This window comes from Mustela nivalis (genome assembly GCF_964662115.1).
Source record: "Mustela nivalis genome assembly, chromosome: 2".
NCBI classification, from domain to species: domain Eukaryota; kingdom Metazoa; phylum Chordata; class Mammalia; order Carnivora; family Mustelidae; genus Mustela; species Mustela nivalis.
This window is the reverse complement of record NC_139021.1, coordinates 108,771,918-108,799,044: the sequence shown is the minus strand read 5'-3', so window position 1 is coordinate 108,799,044 and position 27,127 is coordinate 108,771,918. Positions and strand designations below refer to the sequence as shown.

Genomic DNA, 27,127 nt, shown 5'->3' with positions numbered 1-27,127 from the left:
ATCCACTCCTATTACTGTAGATTTCATCAGACTGAAGAGCTATTGTAATGACCAGTCAACAGGGCACATCAAAGTAAATGATGGAGATGATCTCTCAACTTTCTTTTTTTTTTTTTTTTTTTTTTTTTTTTTTAAGTAAACAAGTGAGATCATGATCAATGGCCCTTAGGAAGAGTTTGTTGAGTGAATTAGTATGTGGGGAAACATTTGTGTAGTTTTGCAAAGTGTAAAGAGTCTCGGGAAACAAAGCAATTCCTCACCATCTAATTTATCTCCTAGAATCCTTGCTCAGTCATATATGTGTTGAGTTTTTCTTATGCTTTGCTTTTCTTAAAACAGAATTAGGTAACTTACAAAGTGCATGAATCATTTTGATCTGTATTGACTGCCATTTTTGTTGCTCTCAGAATAGTACTGATCTAGAAATAGATGTTTTAGCATTAATACATAGGTAAGTCAGATCCCTCTGTATTCTAGTCATCGACTTTTCTGAAAAATTATCTTGAAAATTAAGGGATTTTAAAAATATTCCTTGAAATGTAGTAGTCTTAGATAATTGAGGAAATACACATAGCTTTACTACTCAGGGAAAAAATGGAATAATTACTAATTTGATTTTTGTATTATAATTCACTTTGTTTTTTCTAGAATTTTTAAGGAGAGGAGTTCTATGGTTGTTATCAAAAGCAAATTTAAGATTTTTAACCTTCCATACTTAAGGATACTTAATCCTTATAATGAATAAGATTTATAAAATATTTTGAAATGTTTCTTAAAATTTTTGTTCAGTTAAATGTCATTTATAAGAAAATTGTCCAAAATTACTCAGAATTCTTCAGGGCTTTATTTCCTAGAACCATATCCCTATTTTTCTACTTCACATGAAGCAGTGGCCACTTCTGGAGATACTCCTTGTCTGTTATAGGAAATATTTTATATACTTCATTTATTCTAATTTATAAATGACTATTTAAAATATTTTAACCCAAATCTGTGTGTGTGTGTGTTTTGGTTTTTTGCTTGTTTGTTTTTAAAGGAGAATCATTCTACACATGGCTGGAAGGTAAACTTAAATGTCTACATTTTAAATTTATTGGATTCTTGTTAAAAATGTATGGATTAATTTAATATATTTTGTAAGTTCAGGATTCATTACCTAGATAACTAATTGTAGCAGAGCTTGAAAGAGAATAATACATTTTAAGTTACAGTATTTTAGGATACAGTGGCTTAAAATTTTGAGGCTGTTGCTCAGCCAAGAATTATCAGCATTAGGGAAATACACAGGACAGATACTGTCCTCAGGTTTTTGTAACCGACTTCTCAGTGTTATTTTGATTCTGTATGAAAATTAATTCTGTATATTCCACTCATCCACACTGCTTTATAGTAACCATTATGCAAACCTACTTTGTAAACAGAGGCCTTCTTTTTAAAAGGAAGATATATATATAAATTATGTATATAAGTTATTATATATAACTTATGTACTTATATACTTAATATAAGTATATACTTATATACTTAATTCTATATTATATATAATATATAACTCATATATATATAATATATATCCTATATATGATATGTATATTATATATAACTTATATACATAACTTGTATATATCTTTCTTTATGATATATATTATATATATAACTTATATACATAACATATATATCTTCCTTCCAAAAAGAAGGCCTTTTTTATAATATAATATATATATAATTTATATACATAACTTATATATATAACTTATATATAACATATATTTCTTATATATATCATATATATATTATTTATACATTTATATATAATTTATGTATTTTATATAATTATTTATATAATTTATATATATATATGAAATTGAGGGAAAGTAAATTAGGTTTCAGCAGATTTTAAACAATGTTTACACATGTTAATATAGCCTAAACTTGTCTAATTCAAGGATAAAGCAACATAGATCCCAGTAGATACTTTGAATTCTTATGTTTTCTAGTGTTGAAAATACGAATGCTATTAATGGAAAGCTGAAACATTCTAGGATTTTAATAGCTTTGTTAAAAAACTGGATTTATGATGCTTTTTAAAAATTTACCAAATTGCCATTCATTTATGAAAATAAAAGTTTAAAAATATTAATGAAAGATAAGCAAGTTGAATGGAGATCATAAGCTTATAGGAACTCTACAGGGTAAAACTAAGTACTTAATTCTTTTGTATGTTTGCTAATTGGTGATGTCAACTTGTGAACATAATTTCTCTTTGTTTTTAATGAAGTGTCTACATATATTGGCCATTTTTAAGGTGAATGTTTTTTATATGCCACTAATACTAGCAGTGGTATTGATAAATGGCCCATGGGGAAGATGATTCTTGACTTTGTTCATTAGCTGTCTTGTAAAGACACAAATTGTGAGATGTAGTATTTAGGTTAAAAGAGGTGGTAAGAGATTCTGAATATTGATAGTGGAAGATGGAAGTGAAATGTATGGGCAATAATGAATTCTAGGGTATTCTGTATTAACCTCTTTTGTGCTATCCTACTGATGGGAACCCCTGAATATTGATATATGGTTTCAGAGAATACTCCTATTTTTATAGGCGACTGACTCAACTTTTCTGAGATTGTTTCCTCATCTGGGCCATGAAACTGACAATTGCCAACCATCTTACTTACACAGTGTCCAAATGTCATATAATCTTATTATAGTAAATCTAGCCCTTTTGTGAGAGAAAAAATTATAATCAATGTCATAAATCACTTGATGAAGGTAAATTTGAATGAAATTAAATCCAAAAGAAAGAGACCCACTCTCTAAATTGGATAGTTGAGCTTGCTCTGTATTGTTAGAAATAGAAGCTGATATAAAGAACTTCTGAAACTTAACACCTGAAAAACAATGAATCAAGTCAGAAAATGGGCAGAAGACATCAAAAGACACTTCTCCAAAGAAGACATACAGGTGGCTAACAGACACATGAAAAAATATTCAATATCATTAGCCGTCAGGGAAATTCAAATCAAAACTGTACTGAGATCCCACCATGCACCAGATAGAATGGCAAAAATTAACAAGGCAGGAAAAAACAAATGTTGGGGAGGATGTGGAGAAAGGGGAACCCTCTTCCACTGTTGGTGGGAATGCAAGTTGGTGCAGCCACTTTGGCAAATAGTATGGATGTTCCTCAAAAAGTTAAAAATAGAGCCACCCTTTGACCCAGAAATTGCACTACTGGGTGTTTACACCAAAGACGCAGATGTAGTGCAAAGAAGGGGCACATGGACCCCAATGTTCATACACCAGTGTCCATAATAGCCAAAACTGTAGAAGGAGCCGAGATGCCCTTCGACAGATGAATGGATAAAGATGATATGGTTCATATAAACAAAGGAATATTACTCAGCCATCAGAAAGGATGAGCATTTGCATCAATATGGATGGAACTGGAGGGGATTATACCAAGTAAAACAAGTCAGACAGAGAAAGACAATTTTATGTGGTTTCACACATCTGTAGAACATAAGGAATAGCACAGAGGACATTAGGGGAAGGGAGTGAAAAGAAAGAAATAGAAGCTGGTAAATTTTTACTTTGTAAATCAGTCCTTGCAGATGTTACTTAACACTCATCCAGGAATTTCAACCAGTAAACAATGTACATTGACTGTTATATCTGAGCAGAATCGCATCAGATGGAGTGAAGGAGTATGAGGGAAAATTATTTTACGTAGCCTTACCGTGTTGCCTACTGCGTTATTTAACACTTCCGTCAGGACTTCTGTGGTTGGAACTGCATCATGCAGGGAAAAGCCATCCAGCATTTTCCTGCCAACTATATTGTGGGTCTTATTTGTACACTCAATTGGCACATGTGTTATTTTTACCATTTTGCTTGAAGGTACCGAATTTTCAGTTTACAGAAGTATCTTTCTACTCCTCACTCTCACTTATCCATCCCCATTTCAAGTACAGAGCTTTGAGGGCTTTACCAAGGAGAATGGCCTCCTGGTTTACGCTCTTATTCTAAGCATATGAATCTTCACAAGCTTTACTTTGTCTGTTTTTCCTTCTCAGGTCATCTTAGGTGTAAGCACTACTTAGAAAGGTAGGTTAGAAGGAAGAGAAAGTGAACTTCAGATTTGATCATTTTGATGTTTGGTAACAGATTTGACTGAAAGTTTTACTAGAAGAAAAGTCAGTAACTAATGTTTTATCTAACTTCTTCATGATGGTTGTATCCCTTGCTACCCTGAACATTCAAAATTGCCCATATACTTCTATTTTATTTTAAAGATTTTATTTATTTATTTGGCAGAGAGAGATCACAAGTAGGCAGAGAGGCTGGCAAAGAGAAAGGAGGAAGCAGGCTCCCTGTTGAGCAGAGCCTGATGTGGGGCTCCATCCCAGGACCTTGGGACCATGACCTGAGCCAACAGCAGAAGCTTTATTTAACCCACTGAGCCACCCAGGCACCCCTTCCCATATACTTTTAGAAGAAGCTGAAAAAAAGAACTTAATTTTTACTTTTTGGTCCCCATTTGTAAAGATGGGAATATTCTAGCAAGAATTCTGAATTAGAGAATGAAATCTCAAAAGAATTATTTTTTCATGTGAGAAAATACTTGCTTTAGAGACATATAGGGTAGAACATAGAGTAAATTGAAGATCTAAAAGATCTTGGGAAAAAATGCAAAGTAAGCCACATATATACTCTTACATTTCAAAAATCCCTCAGCTTATAAATGAGGCTATTTCTTAGTTCCTTCCCACTATTGAAACCCATTTTCCTCAAGAGTAGTTTAAAAAAATGACATAAGCCAAAAAATGCTTTTGGATGGTAAGAAAAGGAAAGAGCCAATTGCTTTGAATTTAGTGGATTCTTAAAACTTAGGTCTTTGCATTTTTCTTTATTTAAAAAATTATCTATAAAGAACTGTTTGTAGAATTTTTTTTCTCTTTTATTATGGTAAAATATATATAATGTTAAATTTACTATCTTAACCATCTTAAATTTAGTGGTGTTAAGTATATTTACAATGCATATTACTCTTATAATAAGAAAAATCTTTTAAAATTGAGGCAGAGGTAGGATAGGAGAGTGTAATTATCTTGACCTCCATTTGAGCAGAAGGCTTAAGAAATCTACATAAAAGAATTTTCCATCATATTCCATCACTCCATCTGATATGGTTCTGTTCACATGGTAGATAGTTAGCATATATTGTTTATTAGTTAAAGTTCCTAGATGACTCTTCTCCAAGTTTGAGCTCCTTGCAAGTGGACCATACAGTTACATAGACCTGGAGAATTCTAGGACAGAGGATTAGTAAGACACAGTAAAGAATCTGGAGGAAGAGGAGAAATGGAATGCAGTCTCTTCTTCCACCACGATCCAGTAGAGTCACAGAAAGAACATCTCTAGGGAAGGGAATGGGAGAAACAGCCATTGTTAAGCCAAAGCAGTGACTTTGAATTACATTTGCTTTAGTTTAGCCAAACCCATGAAAAATCTGTGTTCTTGCCTTCTAGGTAGCGTGGGAGCTTGCCAGGTACATCCATAGTGTTTGACCTCCAGAGCCCCACATTTTCTGCCTTATTCTGCATTAAGTAATCATAGTCATAACTCCATTCTAAAGTCAGAATCTTATTTTATCTTCTAGGGAGCATCTTGATCAAATAATTAATTTGATTAATAATTAATAATTAATAATTAATCAAGTAATTTTATATTATTCCTTGATTATTTTTAATGTCCTTGAAACTTAACTTTAAAAATAAGCATGTGTACTGAATCTTCTTGATTCAGTATTTCTGTTATCTAAATGGATGTGATTTCTTTTTCAATATTTTTCATAATAGGTTTGTGCCTGGAGAAGAGAGTCTTCTATAAACTCATATCTGGAATTCATGCTAATATCAATTTACATCTGTGTGCAAATTATCTTTTGGAATGTAATCACGTTTTTATCTACAAACCTGCCTTCTATTAGTGTAAAAATTATTGGAGGGGTTATATATATTCTCTAGAGAAAAAAATCCTATTTATTAAAGCTGTATTTTGTATTTCATTTTCTCTTTAGAAACCTGGGGTAAACTTAGCTGGGGACCTAATATGAAGGAATTTAAACGCCGCTTTGACCCTGTGGAAACTAAGGGAGAAGATCCAAGAAGGCTTAAGAATCTATACTTCTTATACTTAATTGAGCTTCGTGCTTAATCAAAGGTGGCCCCGTATTTTGAACGCTCAATTGTAGATCTTTACACTGGAAATGTAGAAGAAGATGCTGACACAAAAATGCTTCTACTGAATATCTTCCAAGATACAAAGTAAGAATTGGGTATCCGTGATCTGAAATTCTGCACTCAGAATAGGAATGAGGTAATGCTTGAAATAAAACCGAAACTGACTCCGGAAAGTTAGGAAGAGGGAAAATTAGAACTTAGAAGGATCATGGTCAGTAGACCAGGAGAACAGCCTAGTCACACTTCAGAGTCAGCTCTATTTTCAAACAGAACTTTGAGTTTTATGTAGTATCAAAGTTTAATGCTATTTTATTTTATTTTGAAGATTTATTTATCTTAGAACAAGTGAGGGGAAGGGATGTCAGCAGATGAGAGGGAAAGAGAAAGAAAGAGAATCTGAAGCAGACTCTAGGCAGATTGCAGAGCCTGACTTGGGACTCAATCCCACAACCCTTAGATCATGACCTGAGCCAAAACCAAGAACAGGATTCTTAACTGACTGTGTCATCCAGGTGCCCCAAAGCTTAGTGTGATCTTAATGGGGTTTTTTTAAACCAATTTTTAAAAATTTAACTTTTTCTTTCATTTTCCCAGATTCATTGTTTATGCAGCACACCCAGTGCTCCATGCAATACATGCCCTCCGTAATACCCACCATCAGGATCACCCAACTACCACCACCCTCCTCTCCAAAACCCTCAGTTGCTGTTTAAATTCAGATGATGCTATCCACATGAAAGTAGATACCTAAGAGAACATTAGCTTTACCTTCTAGAATATACCTCTTCTTAAAAAATGCTCTCTATAGAGTTTCAGTTCACTGGTTGTTAAAATGAGCACGAACCAAAGTTGGACTAAGAAGTGTCTGAGAGGTTTGAAATGGCAGGGGGGTCGGAGGTTGGGGTACGAGAGGGTGGGTATTATAGAGGGCACGGATTGCATGGAGCACTGGGTGTGGTGGAAAAAATAATGAATACTGTTTTTATGAAAATAAATCAAATAAATAAATAAATAAATAAATAAATAAATAAATAAAAGAAGTGTTTAGAGATGCCTGGGTCGCTCAGTTGGTTAGGCATCTGCCTTCGGCTCTGGTCCCAATGCTGGGTCCTTGGGTCCTTGGGATTGAGTCTGGCGTCGGGCTCCCTTCTTGGCAGGAGAGTCTGCCTCTCCCTTTCCATCTGCCCCTCCCCCATTCTGGTATACTTGCTCTCTTTCTCTCTCAAATAAATAAAACCTTTTTAAAAAAGTGTTCAAATTATGCATTAAAACTTAAAACATCTTTTTAACAGAGTGTTGCACATTTTTCACATAAATTGCTCTTAAGTTCAATTTTTTTTTCATTCTATTTTTTTATTTTTTTATTTTTTTTGTATTTTAATTTTTTATTTTTTTTTATAAACATATATTTTTATCCCCAGGGGTACAATTTTTGATGATTTTTATCATGTAATTTTTTTAAAACATTACAGTCTTATACATTACAAAGCCATCTTATGTTGATTTACTCTTTTTAAGAGTAGTTTACATGTGACCTGTGTGCCACCTTCCTGTGTTATTAAACTTTACCCACAAGTAAATTACACATTGTAAATATTTGTGGGGATAGAAAATTATGCCAGAGCTCTACTATATAGTACGTGAATTTTTCGTCTGTAACTTCTAGTGTTGTCATTTCATCATGCCCTTTCCCATGCACTTTGACGAGAAATCCATGTTTGCAGGTGACAAAAAGGGGCCCAAGTCATTAAAGATAAAATGTTCTTGATTGGAGGACGGGGTTGGGGAGGGGAGAGCAGTTGACTGGCTGTGTTTTAATCCCTTACATCCAAAGACTTCTTGCCCAGCACTGCACCTCGTTGAAGTTGGTCTGACTGGTTTTATTATAAATGGCACAGAAAGCCCTTTCTCCAGACTTTGCAATTCCTTTTGCCTTTCTAAGAAAGTTTGGCCGCCTCTTAGTGAAGCTTCTGTTGTTAACTGACCAGTGAATATGGCAACTTTGTAAAGGTTTTTTTAAAGGGTGTTATTTTGAGAGAAAGTTTTCTTACTTTAAAATCACAGTGCATATTGTTTTGATTTTAAAAACCATGACTGTTCACCACTTTGAAGGCAATAAACAGTGTATTTTCCTAAAGTTTATTTTATGGAATATTTTATGGGATGTTCAAGTTTCTGGAACTATTATGCTTTTGTCTTTATAGACTCTAACATAAAAGGCAAAAATTACCTGTTACCCTGCGATATCAAAGGAGAATGTATTTTAGGAACATTTTCAAATTTCATGTTGGGAGCTCTTTGTTTTCATTCGCTTACAGCATATCAAGGAATACATTATAGCCTTAAAATGTTCATAAAAGTATTTGAAATTGAATGGCAAATAGTCTTCTGTTTGCAGCTCCAAGGTCTTATATATGTAGTTCTGAAATCCAGAAAACTCCAAAACTTGAAACATTTTTCTTATGTTTGGTGCCAATTAATTTGTTGGCAAAACCTGACCTGTACTGACAAAAGGCTATTTATAGTGCTTTTTTAAAAAAATTCTGCTTTGTTTGATTATTGTGTTTTGCTACAGAACCATTAATGTATATGATTGCTAGGTGTTGCTACATACTCTGGTGGGGTGTTTCATAAGTAATGCATTACTATATTTCTAAAATTTGGAATTCTCAAACACATCTGGCCATGAGATATTTTAGATGCTCACTGATAAATGAGAACTGAGTGACCCTCCATTGGTAAGAGTCTCGTGGTGCTTCTTTGAAGTGAAGTAACTTAGTCACAACGGTATTTTGGTTTTGAAAAGTGGTTTTGTTTTATGATTATTTAGGGTATATTGCTATTGTGGTATTGACTATAACATTAATTTATTTTTGTAATGTTTCCTATTTTTTAAGTATTTATATAAGTAACTCTGGTTCTCTTTGTGGAGAAGGAAGATAGGAGTGAGAAAAGAACTAACTGTCATCTATGACTTGCTGGAAATTGTGTTTTCTATTTTTCAAAGGTGTATAAAGAAGGACTTAAGTCCTTTTTTTCCATTTCCTCCCAAAAACATGAATTACATGAGAATGAGGAGTAAAGGACTTCTGTGTTCTGTATATTGTCTTTTAGCCAGGGTCCTGTTTCTTTGGAACCTTTCATTAGAAAGCAGCTGGGCAGGGCTTCTGGTGGCCAGAGTTTTGGGCTGCTTTCCTCTAGCTTTTTGGAATAAAATGTTTACCTTGGTACAATAAGGTGAAATTTATTTTCTATGTTTATCACATGGAAAAGATGAAGAAACTCCTAGCTACTGTTAGCTTCAGATGAGACTGGCCTTAGAGTCCTAGAAACCATGCCCAGTTGTTCACAAGCAGAAGAATAGTACCCCCCACCCCCCCCAACAGGAAGCAAGGATCCAGTCAGCAAACATCCCTGGAGAGGCCTCCTGGCAAATGCAGTGGACAGAGAGAACACACCCATCATAGAGCCCTGGGATCACAGGTGCTGATGCCCGTTGTAAACAGTGTGTGGTCCTAAGGAAAAAGATGAAAAATGATCATTGGTCTAAGACTGACTTTCCAATTTGGACTCACATGAGCAATACATGAAAAATAAGTCAAGGGGGGTGAGAGGTTGGGGGAACCAGGTGGTTGGTATTAGAGAGGGCATGGATTGCATGGAGCACTGTGTGTGGTGCAAAAACAATGAATACTGTTACACTGAAAAGAAATAAAAAATTAAAAAAAGAAAGGAAAAATAAGTCAAACATAGTACAGATATGTTTACCACTGGCTGTATGCAGATATCAAATGGGGGCAGCAGTAAAGTTCCTAAAAAGTAAAAACCATGAATCACTTACTTTTGTTTTTCTCATCATGCCTTTGTTGGTGCTTTGCACAGAGTAGCATCTCAATAAAAAGTTTGTTCAATCAGCATGTGGAATAAATGTTATGAATTTCCGTGGCTAGTTGTTTTAGTGCCATGTTATGCCATGCAAATCCAATCATTTTTCTTCTTGACTGTTGAAAAACACAAGACATTCATTAGTCTTCAGAGCTTTTATTTCTTGTAAATCATACAACTGCAGTTTAATTTATAAAGCTCTAATGAGAATAAAAATATTTTCTGCATGTTAGGAGGAATTCCGCTTACATTTCAAGAATATCTCCCAATTAATGGACTGTGTTGGATGCAACAAATGCAGATTATGGGGAAAATTGCAGGTTTGTGTTTTGTTTTCTGTTTTAAAACTATTATTAACCTTAAATATTCCTGCTGGGAACTTGCAAGTTTTTATTATAATACCCTCACTGTCCGTTGAAAAAGAAGATCTGAAGTATGGCATTTCTGATTTATTGATGTAAAAGCTGATTATATTAAATCTGTATTGTATGTGTAAGAATGTTTTCCCTATTCTGTGCTAATGATTCTGGCTTTATTGTATCTGTTTCTATTGGTACAGTCTTGAGATTCATTTCTGAAGTTGTTGGTTATAAATAGAATATTAGTATTTTGTAGACCCATATAAAAATAAAATATAAAAGGCTTAATTATCAGGCTTCCATCACTGAATTTATTTTAGTGATCAAAAGAAGACCATCTAGTCACAAAGAAAGTTGTGCCAAGAAGGCCCCTTTCTCTATATATGTATTCAGTGTAAAAAGGATTGTTTGATATTTTGTCTTACTTTCTCACAAAGATGATAAGTCAGAAAAATCAGGAGACAAAATTATTTTAATTATTTTAATACATCTTCTCTAGCTCTAATAATTGGTAAATTTTTAAGTGTAGTTATCACTAATAATTTCTAAGTTTTGAATTGCTATGAGCTGTCAAGAATGCTTTCAAGGTTACATATTAAATATTGTATTTCTAATGTGATATTTTCTAGGGTAAGAAAAGGCATTTTAGTAATTTATGTCCAACAAATGTTGAACTCTTCAGGTTCCTTAACAGTTAAGATAAATTTATCATGCATAAGTATGAGGAGGTGGAAACTGTATTATGCAGTTTAACATTTTGGTGAGAAGTTCAGTTCACGCGAATTTCATGACTCTCATCACAGCGGCTGCGTATTCCTTTCAGCCTTTATAGTAATTATTAGATTAATTGTTATGTCTATCTATTTTCTTTAGACTCAGCGTTTAGGAACTGCCCTGAAGATACTATTCTCTGAAAAAGAAATCCAAAAGCTTCCAGAATACAGCCCATCTAAAGCTTCCAATTCACTCGACAGGAAATAGTTGCTATTTTAAATGCTTTTGGAAGGTAAGAATGGTTTTCACAGTGAGGACTTGCTGGGTTTTGCTGGTTTCAGCAAACTTCAAAGATCATCTTCTCTGCTAAAGTAGTTTTTTTTTTTTTTGTTTTTTTTTTTTTTGTTTTTTTTTTTTTTTTTTTTGCTTTATTTGGTTGACAAAGAGAAAGAGTTATCTACTGTATCCGCACTCACAAGCCAGGATCTCAGCAGGTCACGGGAAAAATTTAGTGTGAGATAGGCAGTGTTTCTGATAACCTTCTCAATTTTGTGGGGAATATAACTTCATATTCAGCTGGTTATAGCTTGGTCAAGTGCAATAACGGTTCAGGAAAGGAAAACTTAAGGTTGAGATTGTGATGAAAGAAATGAAAGAAGAGGAGATGAAACCTCATTGCCTTTTTTTTTTTTTTGAAGATTTTATCTATTTGAGAGACAGAGCAGATGTACACAGGAGCAGGGGGTAGGGCCAGATGAGGAGGGAGAGAGAGAATCTCAAGGAGATTCCATCCAGCCCATCTCAGGGCTCGATTGCATGACCCTGAGATCATCATGACCTGAGCTGAAACCAGGGCTTGGAAGCTTAACACACTGAGCCACCCAGTTTGCACACACTGCTCTTTATTTTTTAAGCTGAGAAGGCATTTTCCCTCTGTTCATTCTTAACCCCATTTTCCCCTGCATAGACCTATAGTTTACTTTTGGTTTATGCCACACATGGTTTCAAACAATATAAATTTGCCTGCAGAGATATATATGGTACCAACTAACTGAGGAATATAGAACAGAGAAAAGAATCTGAGAAAAATAAGAGAAAACTGTGCTGCCTGGGAAATAAAAAGTCAAGGAAGAATTATTTTTGTTTTTGTTTTTTTTTAAAGGCTAGGGAGCCAAGAGATTCTTTCTTTCTTTCTTCTATTTTTTTTTTTGTTAAAGATTTTATTTATTTATCTGACAGGCAGAGATCACAAGTAGGCAGAGAGGCAGGCAGAGAGAGAGGAGGAAGCAAGCTCCCTGCTGAGCAGAGAGCCCGTTGTGGGGCTCCATCCCAGGACCCTAAGACCATGACCTGAGCTGAAAGCAGAGGCTTTAACCCACTGAGCCACCCAGGCGCCCCATTTCTTATGTTTTCTTAACAAGCATTTGTGAGCTAAAAGTGGCAGTGAAGTGAAAAATAAATTGTTCCTTCGCCATTGTGTATTTCTCCTGTGGTTGCCATGTATTTACAACTGGCTGTGTGGGTTGGGATTTCAAACATCAGCTAGACGTAGGGTGTCCATCAGTAATTAGTACTTCGTGAAGAATTTCATTCACTCACTCATGAGGCCTGTAAATAAGATAAAACAGGAGGAATTGAATTAAATTTAGAGTATTTAAATGAAATTTAAGTAAAAAATATTTTCAACAATTTACACATTTTTAATTCAAGGAAGATTAAATTGAGAGTTTGACTTCTTCATTACCAATTTGGATACCTTTTATTTCTCTTTGATGTCTGATTGCTGTTGCTAGGACTTCTAATACTATGTTGAACAAGAGTGGTGAAAGTGGGCATCCTGTCTTGTTCCTGATCTCAACGAGAAGGCTGCAAGCTTTTTCCCATTGAGGATGATATTTGCTGTGGGTCTTTCATAGATAGATTTCATGAGGTTCAGGAATGTTCCCTCTATCCCTAGACTTTGAAGCGTTTTAATCAGGAACGGATGCTGGATTTTGTAAAATGCTTTTTCTGCATCAATTGAGAGGACCAGTGGTTCTTCTCTCTTCTCATATTAATTGGTTGTATCACATTGATTGATTTGCGAATGTTGAACCATCCTTGTAGCCCAGGGATGAGTCCCACCTGATCATGGTAGATAATCTTTTTAATGTGCTGTTGGATCCTGTTGGCTAGGATCTTGTTGAGAATCTTAGCATCCATATTCATCAGTGATATTGGTCTAAAATTCTCTTTTTTGGTAGGGTCTTTGCCTGGTTTGGGGATCAGAGTAATGCTGGCTTCAGAGAAAGAGTCTAGAAGTTTTCCTTCTGCTTCAATTTTTTGAAACAGCTTCAGGAGAATAGGTGTTATTTCTTCTTTGAAAGTTTGGTAGAATTCCCCAGGGACCCCATCAGATCCTGGCCTCTTGTTTTTTGGGAGGTTTTTGATCATTGCTTCAATCTCGTTACTAGATATCAGTCTGTTCAGGTTGTCGATTTCTTCCTGGTTCAATTTTGGTAGTTTATAGGTTTCCAGGAATGCATCGATTTCATCTAGGTTGCTAAGCTTATTGGCATATAACTGTTGATAATAATTTCTGATAACTGTTTCTACTTCCTTGGTGTTCATTGTGATCTCTCCCTTTTCATTCATAATTTTATGAATTTGGGTTTTCTCTCTTCTTTTGGATTAGTGTGGCCAATGGTTTATCGATCTTATTGATTCTTTCAAAAAAACAGCTTCTAGTTTCATTGATACGTTCTACTGTATCTCTGGTTTCTACCTCATTGATCTCAGCTCTAATCTTGATCATTTCCATTCTTATGTGTGGAGTTGGTTTGATTTGTTGTTGATTCTCCAGTTCTTTAAGGTGTAGAGACAGCTGGTGTATTCTGGATTTTTCAATTTTTTTGAGGGAGGCTTGAATGGCTATGTATTTCCCCCTTAGGACCGCCTTTGCTGTATCCCATAGGTTTTGGACAGAAGTGTCTTCATTCTCATTGGTTTCCATGAATTGTTTCAGTTCTTCTTTGATCTCCTGGTTGCTCCAAGCATTCTTAACCAAGGTGGTCTTTAGCTTCCAGGTGTTTGCGTTCCTTCTGAACTTTTCCTTGTGACTTAGCTCCAGTTTCAAAGCATTGTGATCTGAGAATATGCAGGGAATAATTTCAGTTAGATTGGCAATGAGGAGGTCAAACTCTCTCTCTTCACAAAGGACATGATTCTTTATATGGAAAACCCAAAAGACTCCACCCCCAAACAACTATAACTCATACAGCAATTCAGCAACGTGGCAGGATACAAAGTCAATGTGCAGAAATCAGTGGCTTTCTTATCCACTAACAATGAAAATACAGAAAGGGAAATTAGAGAATCGAATTCATTTACTATAGCACCAAGAACCATAAGATACCTGGGAATAAAACTAACCAAAGAGGTATAGGATCTGTACTCGAGGAACTACAGAACACTCATGAAAGAAATTAAAGAAGACACAAAAAGATGGAAGACAATTCCATGCTTTTGGATCGGAAGAATAAACATTGTTAAAATGTCTATACTGCCTAGAGCAATATATACTTTTAATGCCATTCTGATCAAAATTCCACCGGTATTCTTCAAAGCACTGGAGCAAATAATCCTAAAATTTGTATGGAATCAGAAGAGACTCCAAAGCACTAAGGAAATTTTGAAAAAAAAAAAAAATAAAGCTGGGGGCATCACAGTACCTGATTGCAAGCTTTCTAACAAAGCTGTGATCACCAAGACAGCATGGTACTGGCATAAAAACAGACATATAGACCAGTGGAACAGAGTAGAGATCCCAGATATGGACCTTCAACTCTATGGTCAATTAATCTTGGGCAAAACAGGAAAAAATATACAGTGTAAAAAAGACAGTCTTCAATAAATGGTGCTGGGAAAACTGGACAGCTATATGTAGAAGAATGAAACTCGACCATTCTCTTACACCGTACACAAAGATATACTCAAAATGGATAAAAGACCTCAACGTGAGACAGAAATCCATCAGAATCCTAGAGGAGAACATAGCCAGCAATCTCTTTGATATCAGCCACAGCAACTTCTTTCAATATATCTCTCCAAAGGCAAAGGAAACAAAAGCGAAAATAAACTTCTGGGACTTCATCAAAATCAAAAGGAAACAGTCAAAAATCAAAGAGGCAACTCATGGAATGGGAGAAGATATTTGCAAATGACAGTAGAGACAAAAGGTTGATATCCAGGATCTATAATGAACTGCTCATACCCAACACACACGAAACAGGCAAACATATCAGAAAATGGGAAGAAGATATGAACAGACACTTCTCCAATCAAGACATACAAATGGCTATCAGACACATGAGAAAATGTTCATCATCATTAGCCGTCAGGGAGATTCAAATTAAAACCACATTGAGATATCACCTTACACCAGTTAGAATGGCCAAAATTAACAAAACAGGAAAAAACATGTGTTGGAGAGGATGTGGAGAAAGGGGAACCCTCTTACACTGTTGGTGGGAATGCAAGTTGGTACAGCCTCTTTGGAGAACAGTGTGGAGATTCCTAAAGAAATTAAAAATAGAACTTTCCTACGACCCTGCCATTGCACTCCTGGGTATTTAACCCAAATATACAGATGTCGTGAAAAGAACGGCCATCTGTACCCCAGTGTTTATAGCAGCAATGGCCACGGTCACCAAACTATGGAAAGAACCAAGATGCCCTTCAACGGATGAATGGATAAGGAAGACGTGGTCCATATTATGGCACCATCAGAAAGGATGAATACCCAACTTTTGTAGCAACATGGACGGGACTGGAAGAGATTATGCTGAGTGAAATAAGTCAAGCAGAGAGAGTCAACTATCATATGGTTTCACTTATTTGTGGAGCATAACAAATATCATGGAGGACAAGGAGTGTTAGAGAGGAGAAGGGAGTTGGGGTAAATTGGAAGGGGAGGTGAATTATGAGAGACTATGGACTCTGAAAAACAATCTGAGTGTTTTGAAGCGGCGGGGGTTGGGTGGGAGGTTGGGGTACCAGGTAGTGGGTATTATAGAGGGCATGGATTGCATGGAGCACTGGGTGTGGTGAAAAAATAATACTGTTTATCTGAAAATAAATTAATTAAAAAAATAAATAAACAAAAATTAAATTAAGAAAAAAACTGATGTTGACTTCCTCAGAATGTCTCTGAGTCTCAAAGAAAACATCCATAAAGGCAACTTCATTGGCTTCAGGTCTCCATCTAGAGTCTGGTATTTCATTCTGCTGAAGTAAAGTGCAGAGAACTGGGCTCCGAGCCAGCCGTGCTGGAGTTGTGCAGGTCTGGGCCTGCTGTGGGCTGTCCACACAGGCTTGGGCAGGTCACTCCACTCTCCCGGCTCCCTTCCATGCACTGTTAAGTGAGGGCAATAGAAAGCCTTCTCCAAGGAGGCGGAGTCAAGATGGCGGAGAAGTAGCAGGCTGAGACTACTTCAGCTGGCCAGAGATCAGCTAGATAGCTTATCTAAAGATTGCAAACACCTGAAAATCCATCGGCAGATCGAAGAGAAGAACAGCAATTCTGGAAACAGAAAAACAACCACTTTCTGAAAGGTAGGACCGGCAGAGAAGTGAATTCAAAGCAATGGGAAGATAGACCACGGGGGGAGGGGCGGCGGAGCAACGGAGCACAAAATCAGGACTTTTAAAAGTCTGTTCCGCTGAGGGACATCGCTCCAGAGGCTAAACCGGGGTAGGGGCCAGCTCCCGGCAAGCGGCGGAGCAACGGAGCACAAAATCAGGACTTTTAAAAGTCTGTTCCACTGAGGGACATCGCTCCAGAGGCTAAACCGGGGTGAAGCCCACGTGGGGTCAGCATGGTCTCAGGTCCCGCAGGGTCACAGAAGGATCGGGAGTGTCTGAGTGTCGCAGAGCTTGCGGGTATTGGAACGGGAAAACCGGCTACAGAGACAGAGTCGACAGTAAGCTCACAGCTCGGGGTTACCTTGAACTGGTCGCAGGCTCGGTGAGCTCGGAGCGCGGCCAGAGGTCAGGGAGATGGGAGTAACTGGGCGCTGTTCTCTGAGGGCGCACTGAGCAGTGGGGCCCTGGGCTCTTGGCTCCTCCGGGCCGGAGACCAGGAGGCTGCCATTTGTATTCCTGTCCTCCAGAACTCTACGGAAAGCGCTCAGGGAACAAAAGCTCCTGAATGCAAACCCAAGCGGATACTAACCCCGGCCCCTGGTAAGGGCGGTGCAATTCCGCCTGGGACAAAGACACTTGAGAATCACTACAACAGGCCCCTCCCCCAGAAGATCAACAAGAAATCCAGCTGAGACCAAGTTCACCTACCAAGGAGTGCGGTTTCAATACCAAGGAGAGCAGCAGAAATCCAGAGGAGGAGAAAGCAAAGCACGGAACTCAAGGCTTTTTCCCTGTGATTTTTTTTAGTCTTGCAGTTAATTTAATTTTTTCTTTTTCATTTTTTGTTTTTTTTCTCACCTTCTTGTAAAAAAAATTTTTTTAACTTTTACCTTTTTCTTTTTTAACGTTTTTTAACCAGTTTATCTAATATATATATTTTCTTTTTTATATTTTTCTTATTTGTTTTCTTTTTTTTAAATCTTTTGTTTTCTTTTTTTTTCTTTTTTCTTTTTTTTTCTTGCTTCCTTTTTGAACCTCTTTTTAATCCCCTTTCACCCCCCCTCACGATTTGGGATCTCTTCTAATTTGGTTAAAGCATATTTTCCTGGGGTTGTTGCCACCCTTTTAGTATTTTCCTTGCTCCTTCATATACTCTTATCTGGACAAAATGACAAGACATAAAAATTCAACACAAAAAAAAGAACAAGAGGCAGTACTGAAGGCTAGGGACCTAATCAATACAGACATTGGTAATATGTCAGATCTAGAGTTCAGAAGGACAATTCTCAAGGTTCTAGCCGGGCTCAAAAAAGGCATGGAAGATATTAGAGAAACCCTCTTGGGAGATATAAAAGCCCTTTCTGGAGAAATAAAAGAACTAAAATCTAAACAATTTGAAATCAAAAACGCTATTAATGAGGTGCAATAAAAAATGGAGGCTCTCATTGCTAGGATAAATGAGACAGAAGAAAGAATTAGTGATATAGAAGACCAATGACAGAGAATAAAGAAGCTGAGCAAAAGAGGGACAAACAGCTACTGGACCACGAGGGGAGAATTCAAGAGATAAGTGACACCATAAGACGAAACAACATTAGAATAATTGGGATTCCAGAAGAAGAAGAAAGAGAGAGGGGAGCAGAAGGAATACTGGAGAGAATTATTGGGGAGAATTTCCCCAATATGGCAAAGGGAACGAGCATCAAAATTCAGGAGGTTCAGAGAACGCCCCTCAACATCAATAAGAATAGGCCCACACCCCGTCACCTAATAGTAAAATTTACAAGTCTCAGTGACAAAGAGAAAATCCTGAAAGCAGCCCGGGAAAAGAAGTCTGTAACATACAATGGTAAAAATATTAGATTGGCAGCTGACTTATCCACAGAGACCTGGCAGGCCAGAAAGAGCTGGCATGATATTTTCAGAGCACTAAACGAGAAAAACATGCAGCCAAGAATGCTATATCCAGCTAGGCTATCATTGAAAATAGAAGAAGAGATTAAAAGCTTCCAGGACAAACAAAAACTGAAAGAATTTGCAAACACCAAACCAGCTCTACAGGAAATATTGAAAGGGGTCTTCTAAGCAAAGAGAGAGCCTACAAGTGGTAGATCAGAAAGGAACAGAGACCATATACAGTAACAGTCACCTTACAGGCAATACAATGGCACTAAATTCATATCTCTCAATAGTTACCCTGAATGTGAATGGGCTAAATGCCCCTGTCAAAAGACACAGGCTATCAGAATGGATAAAAAAACAAAACCCACCTACTTGTTGCCTCCAAGATACTCATTTTACGCTCGAAGACACCTCCAGACTTAAAGTGAGGGGGTGGAAATGAATTTACCATGCTAATGGACATCAGAAGAAAGCAGGAGTGGCAATCCTTATATCAGATCAATTAGATTTTAAGCCAAAGACTATAATAAGAGATGAGGAAGGACACTATATCATATTCAAAGGGCCTGTCCAACAAGAATATTTAACAATTTTAAATATCTATGCCCCCAACGTGGGAGCAGCCAACTGTATAAACCAATTAATAAAAAAATCAAAGAAACACATCAACAATAATACAATAATAGTAGGGGACTTTAACACTCCCCTCACAGAAATGGACATGTCATCCAAGCAAAAGATCAGCAAGGAAATAAAGGCCTTAAACGACATACTGGACCAGATGGACATCACAGATATATTCAGAACATTTCATCCCAAAGCAACAGAACACACATTCTTCTCTAGTGCACATGGAACATTCTCCAGAATAGATCACATCCTCGGTCCTAAATCAGGACTCAACCGGTATCAAAAGATTGGGATCATTCTCTGCATATTTTCAGACCACAATGCTCTAAAGCTAGAACTCAACCACAAAAGGAGGTTTGGAAAGAACCCAAATACATGGAGACTAAACAGCATCCTTCTAAAGAATGAATGGGTCAACCGGGGAATTAAAGAATTGAAAAAAATCATGGAAACAAATGATAATGAAAATACAATGGTTCAAAATCTGTGGGACACAAAAAAGGCAGCCCTGCGAGGAAAATATATAGTAGTACAAGCCTTTCTCAAGAAACAAGAAAGGTCTCAGGTACACAACCTAACCCTACACCTAAAGGAGCTGGAGAAAGAACAAGAAAGAAACCCTAAGCCCAGCAGGAGAAGAGAAATCATAAAGATCAGAGCAGAAATCAATGAAATAGAAACCAAAAAAACAATAGAGCAAATCAACGAAACTAGGAGCTGGTTCTTTGAAAGAATTAATAAAATTGATAATTCCCTGCCCGACTTATCAAAAAGAAAATAGAAAGGACCCAAATAAATAAAATCATGAATGAAAGAGGAGAGATCACAACTAACACCAAAGAAATACAAACTATTATAAGAACATCCTATGAGCAACTCTACGGCAATAAATTTGACAATCTGGAAGAAATGGGTGCATTCCTAGAAACATATAAACTACCACAACTGAACCAGGAAGAAATAGAAAGCCTGAACAGACCCATAACCAGTAAGAAGATTGAAACACTCATTAAAAATCTCCAAACAAACAAAAGCCCAGGGCCAGATGGCTTCCCGGGGGAATTCTACCAAACATTTAAAGAAGAACTAATTCCTATTCTCCTGAAACTGTTCCAAAAAATAGAAATGGAAGGAAAACTTCCAAACTCATTTTATGAGGCCAGCATCACCTTGATCCCAAAACCAGACAAGGATCCCACCAAAAAGAGAGCTACAGACCAATATCCTTGATGAACACAGATGCGAAAATACTCACCAAAATACTAGCCAATAGGATTCAACAGTACATTAAAAGGATTATTCACCACGACCAAATGGGATTTATTCCAGGGCTGCAAGGTTGGTTCAACATTCGCAAATCAGTCAATGTGATACAACACATCAATAAAAGAAAGAACAAGAACCATATGATACTCTTACTAGATGCTGGAAAAGCATTTGACAAAGTACAGCATCCCTTCCTGCTCAAAACTCTTCAGAGTGTAGGGATAGAGGGCACATACCTCAATATCATCAAAGCCATCTATGAAAAACCCACCACAAATATTATTCTCAATGGAGAAAAACTGAAAGCTTTTCCACTAAGGTCAGGAACACGGCAGGGATGTCCATTATCACCACTGCTATTCAACATAGTACTAGAGGCCCTAGCCTCAGCAATCAGACAACAAAAGGTAATTAAAGGCATCCAAATCGGCAAAGAAGAAGTCAAATTATCACTCTTCGCAGATGATATGATACTATATGTGGAAAACCCAAAAGACTCCACTCCAAACCTGCTAGAACTTATACAGGAATTCAGTAAAGTGTCAGGATATAAAATCAATGCACAGAAATCAGTTGCATTTCTCTACACCAACAGCAAGACAGAAGAAAGAGAAATTAAGGAGTCAATCCCATTTACAATTGCATCAAAAACCATAAGATACATAGGAATAAACCTAACCAAAGAGGCACAGAATCTATACTCAGAAAACTATAAAGTACTCATGAAAGAAATTGAGGAAGACACAAAGAAATGGAAAAATGTTCCATGCTCCTGGATTGGAAGAATAAATATTGTGAAAATGTCTATGCTACCTAAAGCAATCTACACATTTAATGCAATTCCTATCAATGTACCATCCATCTTTTTCAAAGAAATGGAACAAATAATGCTAAAATTTATATGGAACCAGAAAAGACCTCGAATAGCCAAAGGGAAATAGAAAAAGAAAGCCTACGTTGGTGGCATCACAATTCCGGACTTCAAGCTCTATTACAAAGCTGTCATCATCAAGACAGCATGGTACTGGCACAAAAACAGACACATAAATCAATGGAACAGAATAGAGAGCCCAGAAATAGACCCTCAACTCTATGGTCAACTAATCTTCGACAAAGCAGGAAAGAATGTCCAATGGAAAAAAGACAGCCTCTTCAATAAATGGTGCTGGGAAAATTGGACAGCCACATGCAGAAAAATGAAATTGGACCATTTCCTTACACCACACACAAAAATAGACTCAAAATGGATGAAGGACCTCAATGTGCGAAAGGAATCCATCAAAATCCTTGAGGAGAACACAGGCAGCAACCTCGTCGAACTCAGCCACAGCAACATCTTCCTAGGAACAATGCCAAAGGCAAGGGAATCAAGGGCAAAAATGAACTATTGGGATTTCATCAAGATCAAATCTTTTGCACAGCAAAGGAAACAGTTAACAAACCAAAAGACAACTGACAGAATGGGAGGAGATATTTGCAAACGACATATCAGATAAAGGACTAGTGTCCAGAATCTATAAAGAACTTAGCAAACTCAACACCCAAAGAACAAATAATCCAATCAAGAAATGGGCAGAGGACATGAACAGACATTTCTGCAAAGAAGACATCCAGATGGCCAACAGACACATGAAAATTGCTCCATGTCACTCGGCATCAAGGAAATACAAATCAAAACCACAATGCAATATCACCTCACATCAGTCAGAATGGCTAAAATAAACAAGTGAGGAAATGACAGATGCTGGCGAGGATGCAGAGAAAGGGGAACCCTCCTACACTGTTGGTGGGAATGCAAGCTGGTGCAGCCACTCTGGAAAACAGCATGGAGGTTCCTCAAAATGTTGAAAATAGAACTGCCCTATGACCCAGCAATTGCACTATTAGGTATTTACCCTAAAGATACAAACGTAGTGATCCAAAGGGGCACATGCACCGGAATGTTTATAGCAGCAATGTCCACAATAGCCAAACTACGGAAAGAACCTAGATGTCCATCAACAGATGAATGGATCAAGAAGATGTGGTATATATACACAATGGAATACTATGCAGCCATCAAAAGAAATGAAATCTTGCCATTTGCCACAACATGGATGGAACTAGTGCGTATCATGCTTAGTGAAATAATTCAAGCAGAGAAGACAACTATCATATGATCTCCCTGATATGAGGAAGTGGTGATGCAACATGGAGGCTTAAGTGGGTACGAGAAGAATCAATGAAACAAGATGGGATTGGGAGGGAGACAAACCATAAGTGACTCTTAATCTCACAAAACAAACTGAGGGTTGCTGGGGGGAGGGGGTTTGGGAGAAGGGGGTGGGATTATGGACATTGGGGAGGGTATGTGCTTTGGTGAGTGCTGTGAAGTGTGTAAACCTGGTGATTCACAGACCTGTACCCCTGGGGATAAAAATATATGTTTATAAAAAATAAAAAATTATAAAAAAAATTTAAAAAATTAAAAAAAAAGAAATGGAAACCAGGATTGGAGGTTAGATTATAAAATCCATTATTTTAAACTTTTTTATGGTTTTATGTTTATGTTTTATATGCTAACCATTATAAATAAGGATCAAATAAAAAAAAAAAAAAGAAAGAAAGCCTTCTCCGGAGTTAACATGAGGATGACCCGAGGTTCATTGTAACTGCACTTTCCAAACTACAAATGGCAGCTGGGGCTGTGATACTGCTTTACAAACCCCCGGATGGCTGGTGCTGTTGTTTTTCAGTGCTTAAGATACTGTCTGTGAAAACTGTTCTTATCCTAAGGGCAGTGACACTTGGAGTGGGATGCTTACACAAGTAAGGGTACAGCCTAATTTAATCTCCTTTTTCCCTCCAGGGAAAAACAAACACCAGTTTATCCATGTACTAATTAAAGCTCTTAAAGTAATCCTCTTTCCCTGTTCCCCCCAGTTATAAAAATAGTTCAAGGTCATTATAAAGTTTGGAAAAATGTATGAAAGTATAATTTAAAAATAATTAACAATCACTGCTATCCCCACCACCCAGGACTGTTTCAGCATTCGATGTATTTTTTTTTATTTTTTTATTTTTTATAAACATATATTTTTATCCCCAGGGGTACAGGTATGTGAATCACCAGGTTTACACACTTCACAGCACTCACCAAAGCACATACACTCCCAAATGTCCATAATCCCACCCCCTTCTCCCAATCGGACTTCTTTGACTTCTCTGATGGTCTCCCATTGGTGTCTAAGTTAGAATTTGAGTGTACTTTTTCATTCTGAACACACCTTCTGCTGCTTACCTGGGCTCTCTCTCTCGCTCTCTCTCTCTCTCTCTTTTTTTTTTTTTTTTAGGTTTTAGGCCTTGGTCTTTTTATATATTTGACAGTTTTGTTTTTTTTAAATAGGTACTTTAAGGTGCAGCATATGATTTTACATATTTAATTTGTTTAATAATCATATTCTGTTGTTTTTCCTAATTAAAAACTGTCTGGATCCTTTGATATTCTGAGGATTAGAATAAGAATTCATTTTCTGCTAATTCCAAATTGCAAGAGTAAAAAGAAAATGTTGAAACTCTACAGAGCACGGACTTTTTGAGAGGTTATATAATCATGAGACAGGATAAACTGGTGACCCTGAAAAATTACTTAATTTATTTCAGTCTCAGTTTAAATCAAATTGGAACATCAGGGTTAATTTTATCTACTTTGTATATTTTAAAAAAATTGCAATTTATTTATTTTCATAAAAACAGTATTCATTATTATTTTTTTTTTACCACATCCAGTGCTCCATGAAATCCATGCCCTCTATAATACCCACTACCAGGTACCCCAACCTCCCACCCAACCCCCGCCGCTTCAAACCACTCAGATTGTTTTCCAGAGTCCATAGTCTCTCATGATTCACCTCCCCTTCCAATTTACCCCAACTCCCTTCTCCTCTCTAACACCCCTTGTCCTCCATGATATTTGTTATGCTCCACAAATAAGTGAAACCATATGATAGTTGACTCTTTCTGCTTGACTTATTTCACTCAGCATAATCTCTTCCAGTCCCGTCCATGTTGCTACAAAAGTTGGGTATTCATCCTTTCTGATGGTGCCATAATATGGACCACGTCTTCCTTATCCATTCATCCATTGAAGGGCATCTTGGTTCTTTCCATAGTTTGGTGACCGTGGCCATTGCTGCTATAAACACTGGGGTACAGATGGCCGTTCTTTTCACGACATCTGTATCTTTGGGGTAAATACCCAGGAGTGCAATGGCAGGGTCATAGGGAAGTTCTATTTATAATTTCTTTAGGAATCTCCACACTGTTCTCCAAAGAGGCTGTACCAACTTGCATTCCCACCAACAGTGTAAGAGGGTTCCCCTTTCTCCACATCCTCTCCAACACATGTTTTTTCCTGTTTTGTTAATTTTGGCCATTCTAACTGGTGTAAGGTGATATCTCAATGTGGTTTTAATTTGAATCTCCCTGACGGCTAATGATGATGAACATTTTCTCATGTGTCTGATAGCCATTTGTATGTCTTGATTGGAGAAGTGTCTGTTCATATCTTCTTCCCATTTTTTGATATGTTTGCCTGTTTCGTGTGTGTTGGGTATGAGCAGTTCATTATAGATCCTGGATATCAACCTTTTGTCTGTACAGTCATTTGCAAATATCTTCTCCCATTCCGTGTGTTGCCTCTTTGTTTTTTTGACTGTTTCCTTTGCTGTGCAGAAGCTTTTGATTTTGATGAAGTCCCAGAAGTTTATTTTCGCTTTTGTTTCCTTTGCCTTTGGAGAGATATCTTGAAAGAAGTTGCTGTGGCTGATATCGAAGAGATTACTGGCTATGTTCTCCTCTAGGATTCTGATGGATTCCTGTCTCACATTGAGGTCTTTTCTCCATTTTGAGTTTATCTTTGTGTACGGTGTAAGAGAATGGTCGAGTTTCATTCTTCTACATATAGCTTTCCAGTTTTCCCAGCCCCGTTTATTGAAAAGACTGTCTTTTTTCCACTGTATATTTTTTCCTGTTTTGCCCAAGATTAATTGACCATAGAGTTGAGGGTCCATATCTGGGATCTCTACTCCTGTTCCGCTGGTCTATGTGTCTGTTTTATGAATCGATTCTCTAATTTCCCTTTCTGTATTTTCATTGTTAATGGATAAGAAAGCCACTGATTTCTGCACATTGACTTTGTATCCTGCCACGTTGCTGAATTGCTGTATGAGTTCTAGTCATTTGTGGGTGGAGTCTTTTGGGTTTTCCATATAAAGAATCATGTCATTTGCAAAGAGAGAGAGTTTGACTTCTTCATTACCAATTTTGATATCTTTTATTTCTCTGATGTCTGATTGTTGTTTGTAGGACTTCTAATACTATGTTGAACAAGAGTGGTGAAAATGGGCATCCTTGTCTTGTTCCTGATCTCAACAGGAAGTCTGCAAGCTTTTTCCCATTGAGGATGATATTTGCTTTGTGTCTTTTATAGATAGATTTGATGAGGTTCAGGAATGTTCCCTCTATCACTAGACTTTGAAGCGTTTTAATCAGGATCGGATGCTGGGTTTTGTAAAATGCTTTTTCTGCATCAATTGAGAGGACCATGTAATTCTTTTCTCTTCTCATATTAATTTGTTGTATCACATTGATTGATTTGCGAATGTTGAACCATCCTTGTAGCCCAGGGATGAGTCCCACCTGATCATGGTAGATAATCTTTTTAATGTGCTGTTGGATCCTGTTGGCTAGAATCTTGTTGAGAATCTTAGCATCCATATTCATCAGTGATATTGGTCTAAAATTCTCTTTTTTGGTAGGGTCTTTGCCTGGTTTGGGGATCAGGGTAATGCTGGCTTCAGAGAAAGAGCCTGGAATTGTTTCTTCTGCTTCAATTTTTGAAAAAGCTTCAGGAGAATAGGTGTTATTTCTTCTTTGAATGTTTGGTAGAATTCCCCAGGGAATCCGTCAGGTCCTGGGCTCTTGTTTTTTGGAGGTTTTTGATCACTGCTTCAATCTCGTTATTAGAAATCAGTCTATTCAGGTTGTCGATTTCTTCCTGGTTCAATTTTGGTAGTTTATAGTTTTCCAGGAATGCATCCATTTCATCTAGGTTGCTAAGCTTATTGGCATATAACTGTTGATAATAACTTCTGATGATTGTTCCTACTTCCTTGGTGTTTGTTGTGATCTCTCCCTTTTCATTCATAATTTTATGAATTTGGGCTTTTCTCTCTTTTCTTTTGGATTAGTGTGGCCAATGGTTTATCGATCTTATCAATTCTTTCAAGAAACCAGATTCTAGTTTCATTGATACGTTCTACTTTATCTCTGGTTTCTACCTCATTAATCTCAGCTCTAATTTTGATGATTTCCCTTCTTATGTGTGGAGTTGGTTTGACTTGTTGATTCTCCAGTTCTTTAAGGCGTAGAGACAGCTGGTGTATTCTGGATTTTTCAATTTTTTTGAGGGAGGCTTGAATGGCTATGTATTTCCCCCTTAGGACCGCCTTTGCTGTATCCCAT

The 27,127-nt window shown here is 36.9% G+C and overlaps 1 protein-coding gene and 1 long non-coding RNA gene across 31 annotated transcripts in view; one reads left to right on the top strand and one right to left on the bottom strand.

Moving 5' to 3' along the window:
• The window catches only part of LOC309859815 (ERO1-like protein beta), a 195,455-nt gene that overhangs the window by 28,681 nt on the left and 139,647 nt on the right, over positions 1–27,127 (top strand). For 6 of the 30 annotated variants that reach the window (XM_082720934.1, XM_082720935.1, XM_082720927.1 and 3 more), the window contains exon 5: positions 11,363–11,495. In XM_082720934.1, the coding sequence (XP_082577060.1) occupies positions 11,363–11,375 (13 nt within the window). In that variant the 3' untranslated portion in view covers positions 11,376–11,495. The other 24 variants (XR_014308921.1, XR_014308923.1, XR_014308925.1 and 21 more) reach the window with 15 other exon arrangements.
• On the bottom strand, positions 12,386–14,255 carry LOC309859824. The gene is made up of 2 exons (XR_014308948.1): positions 12,960–14,255; positions 12,386–12,811 (listed from the first exon to the last, which is right to left on the bottom strand). It is a non-coding gene; the product is annotated as an uncharacterized lncRNA (long non-coding RNA).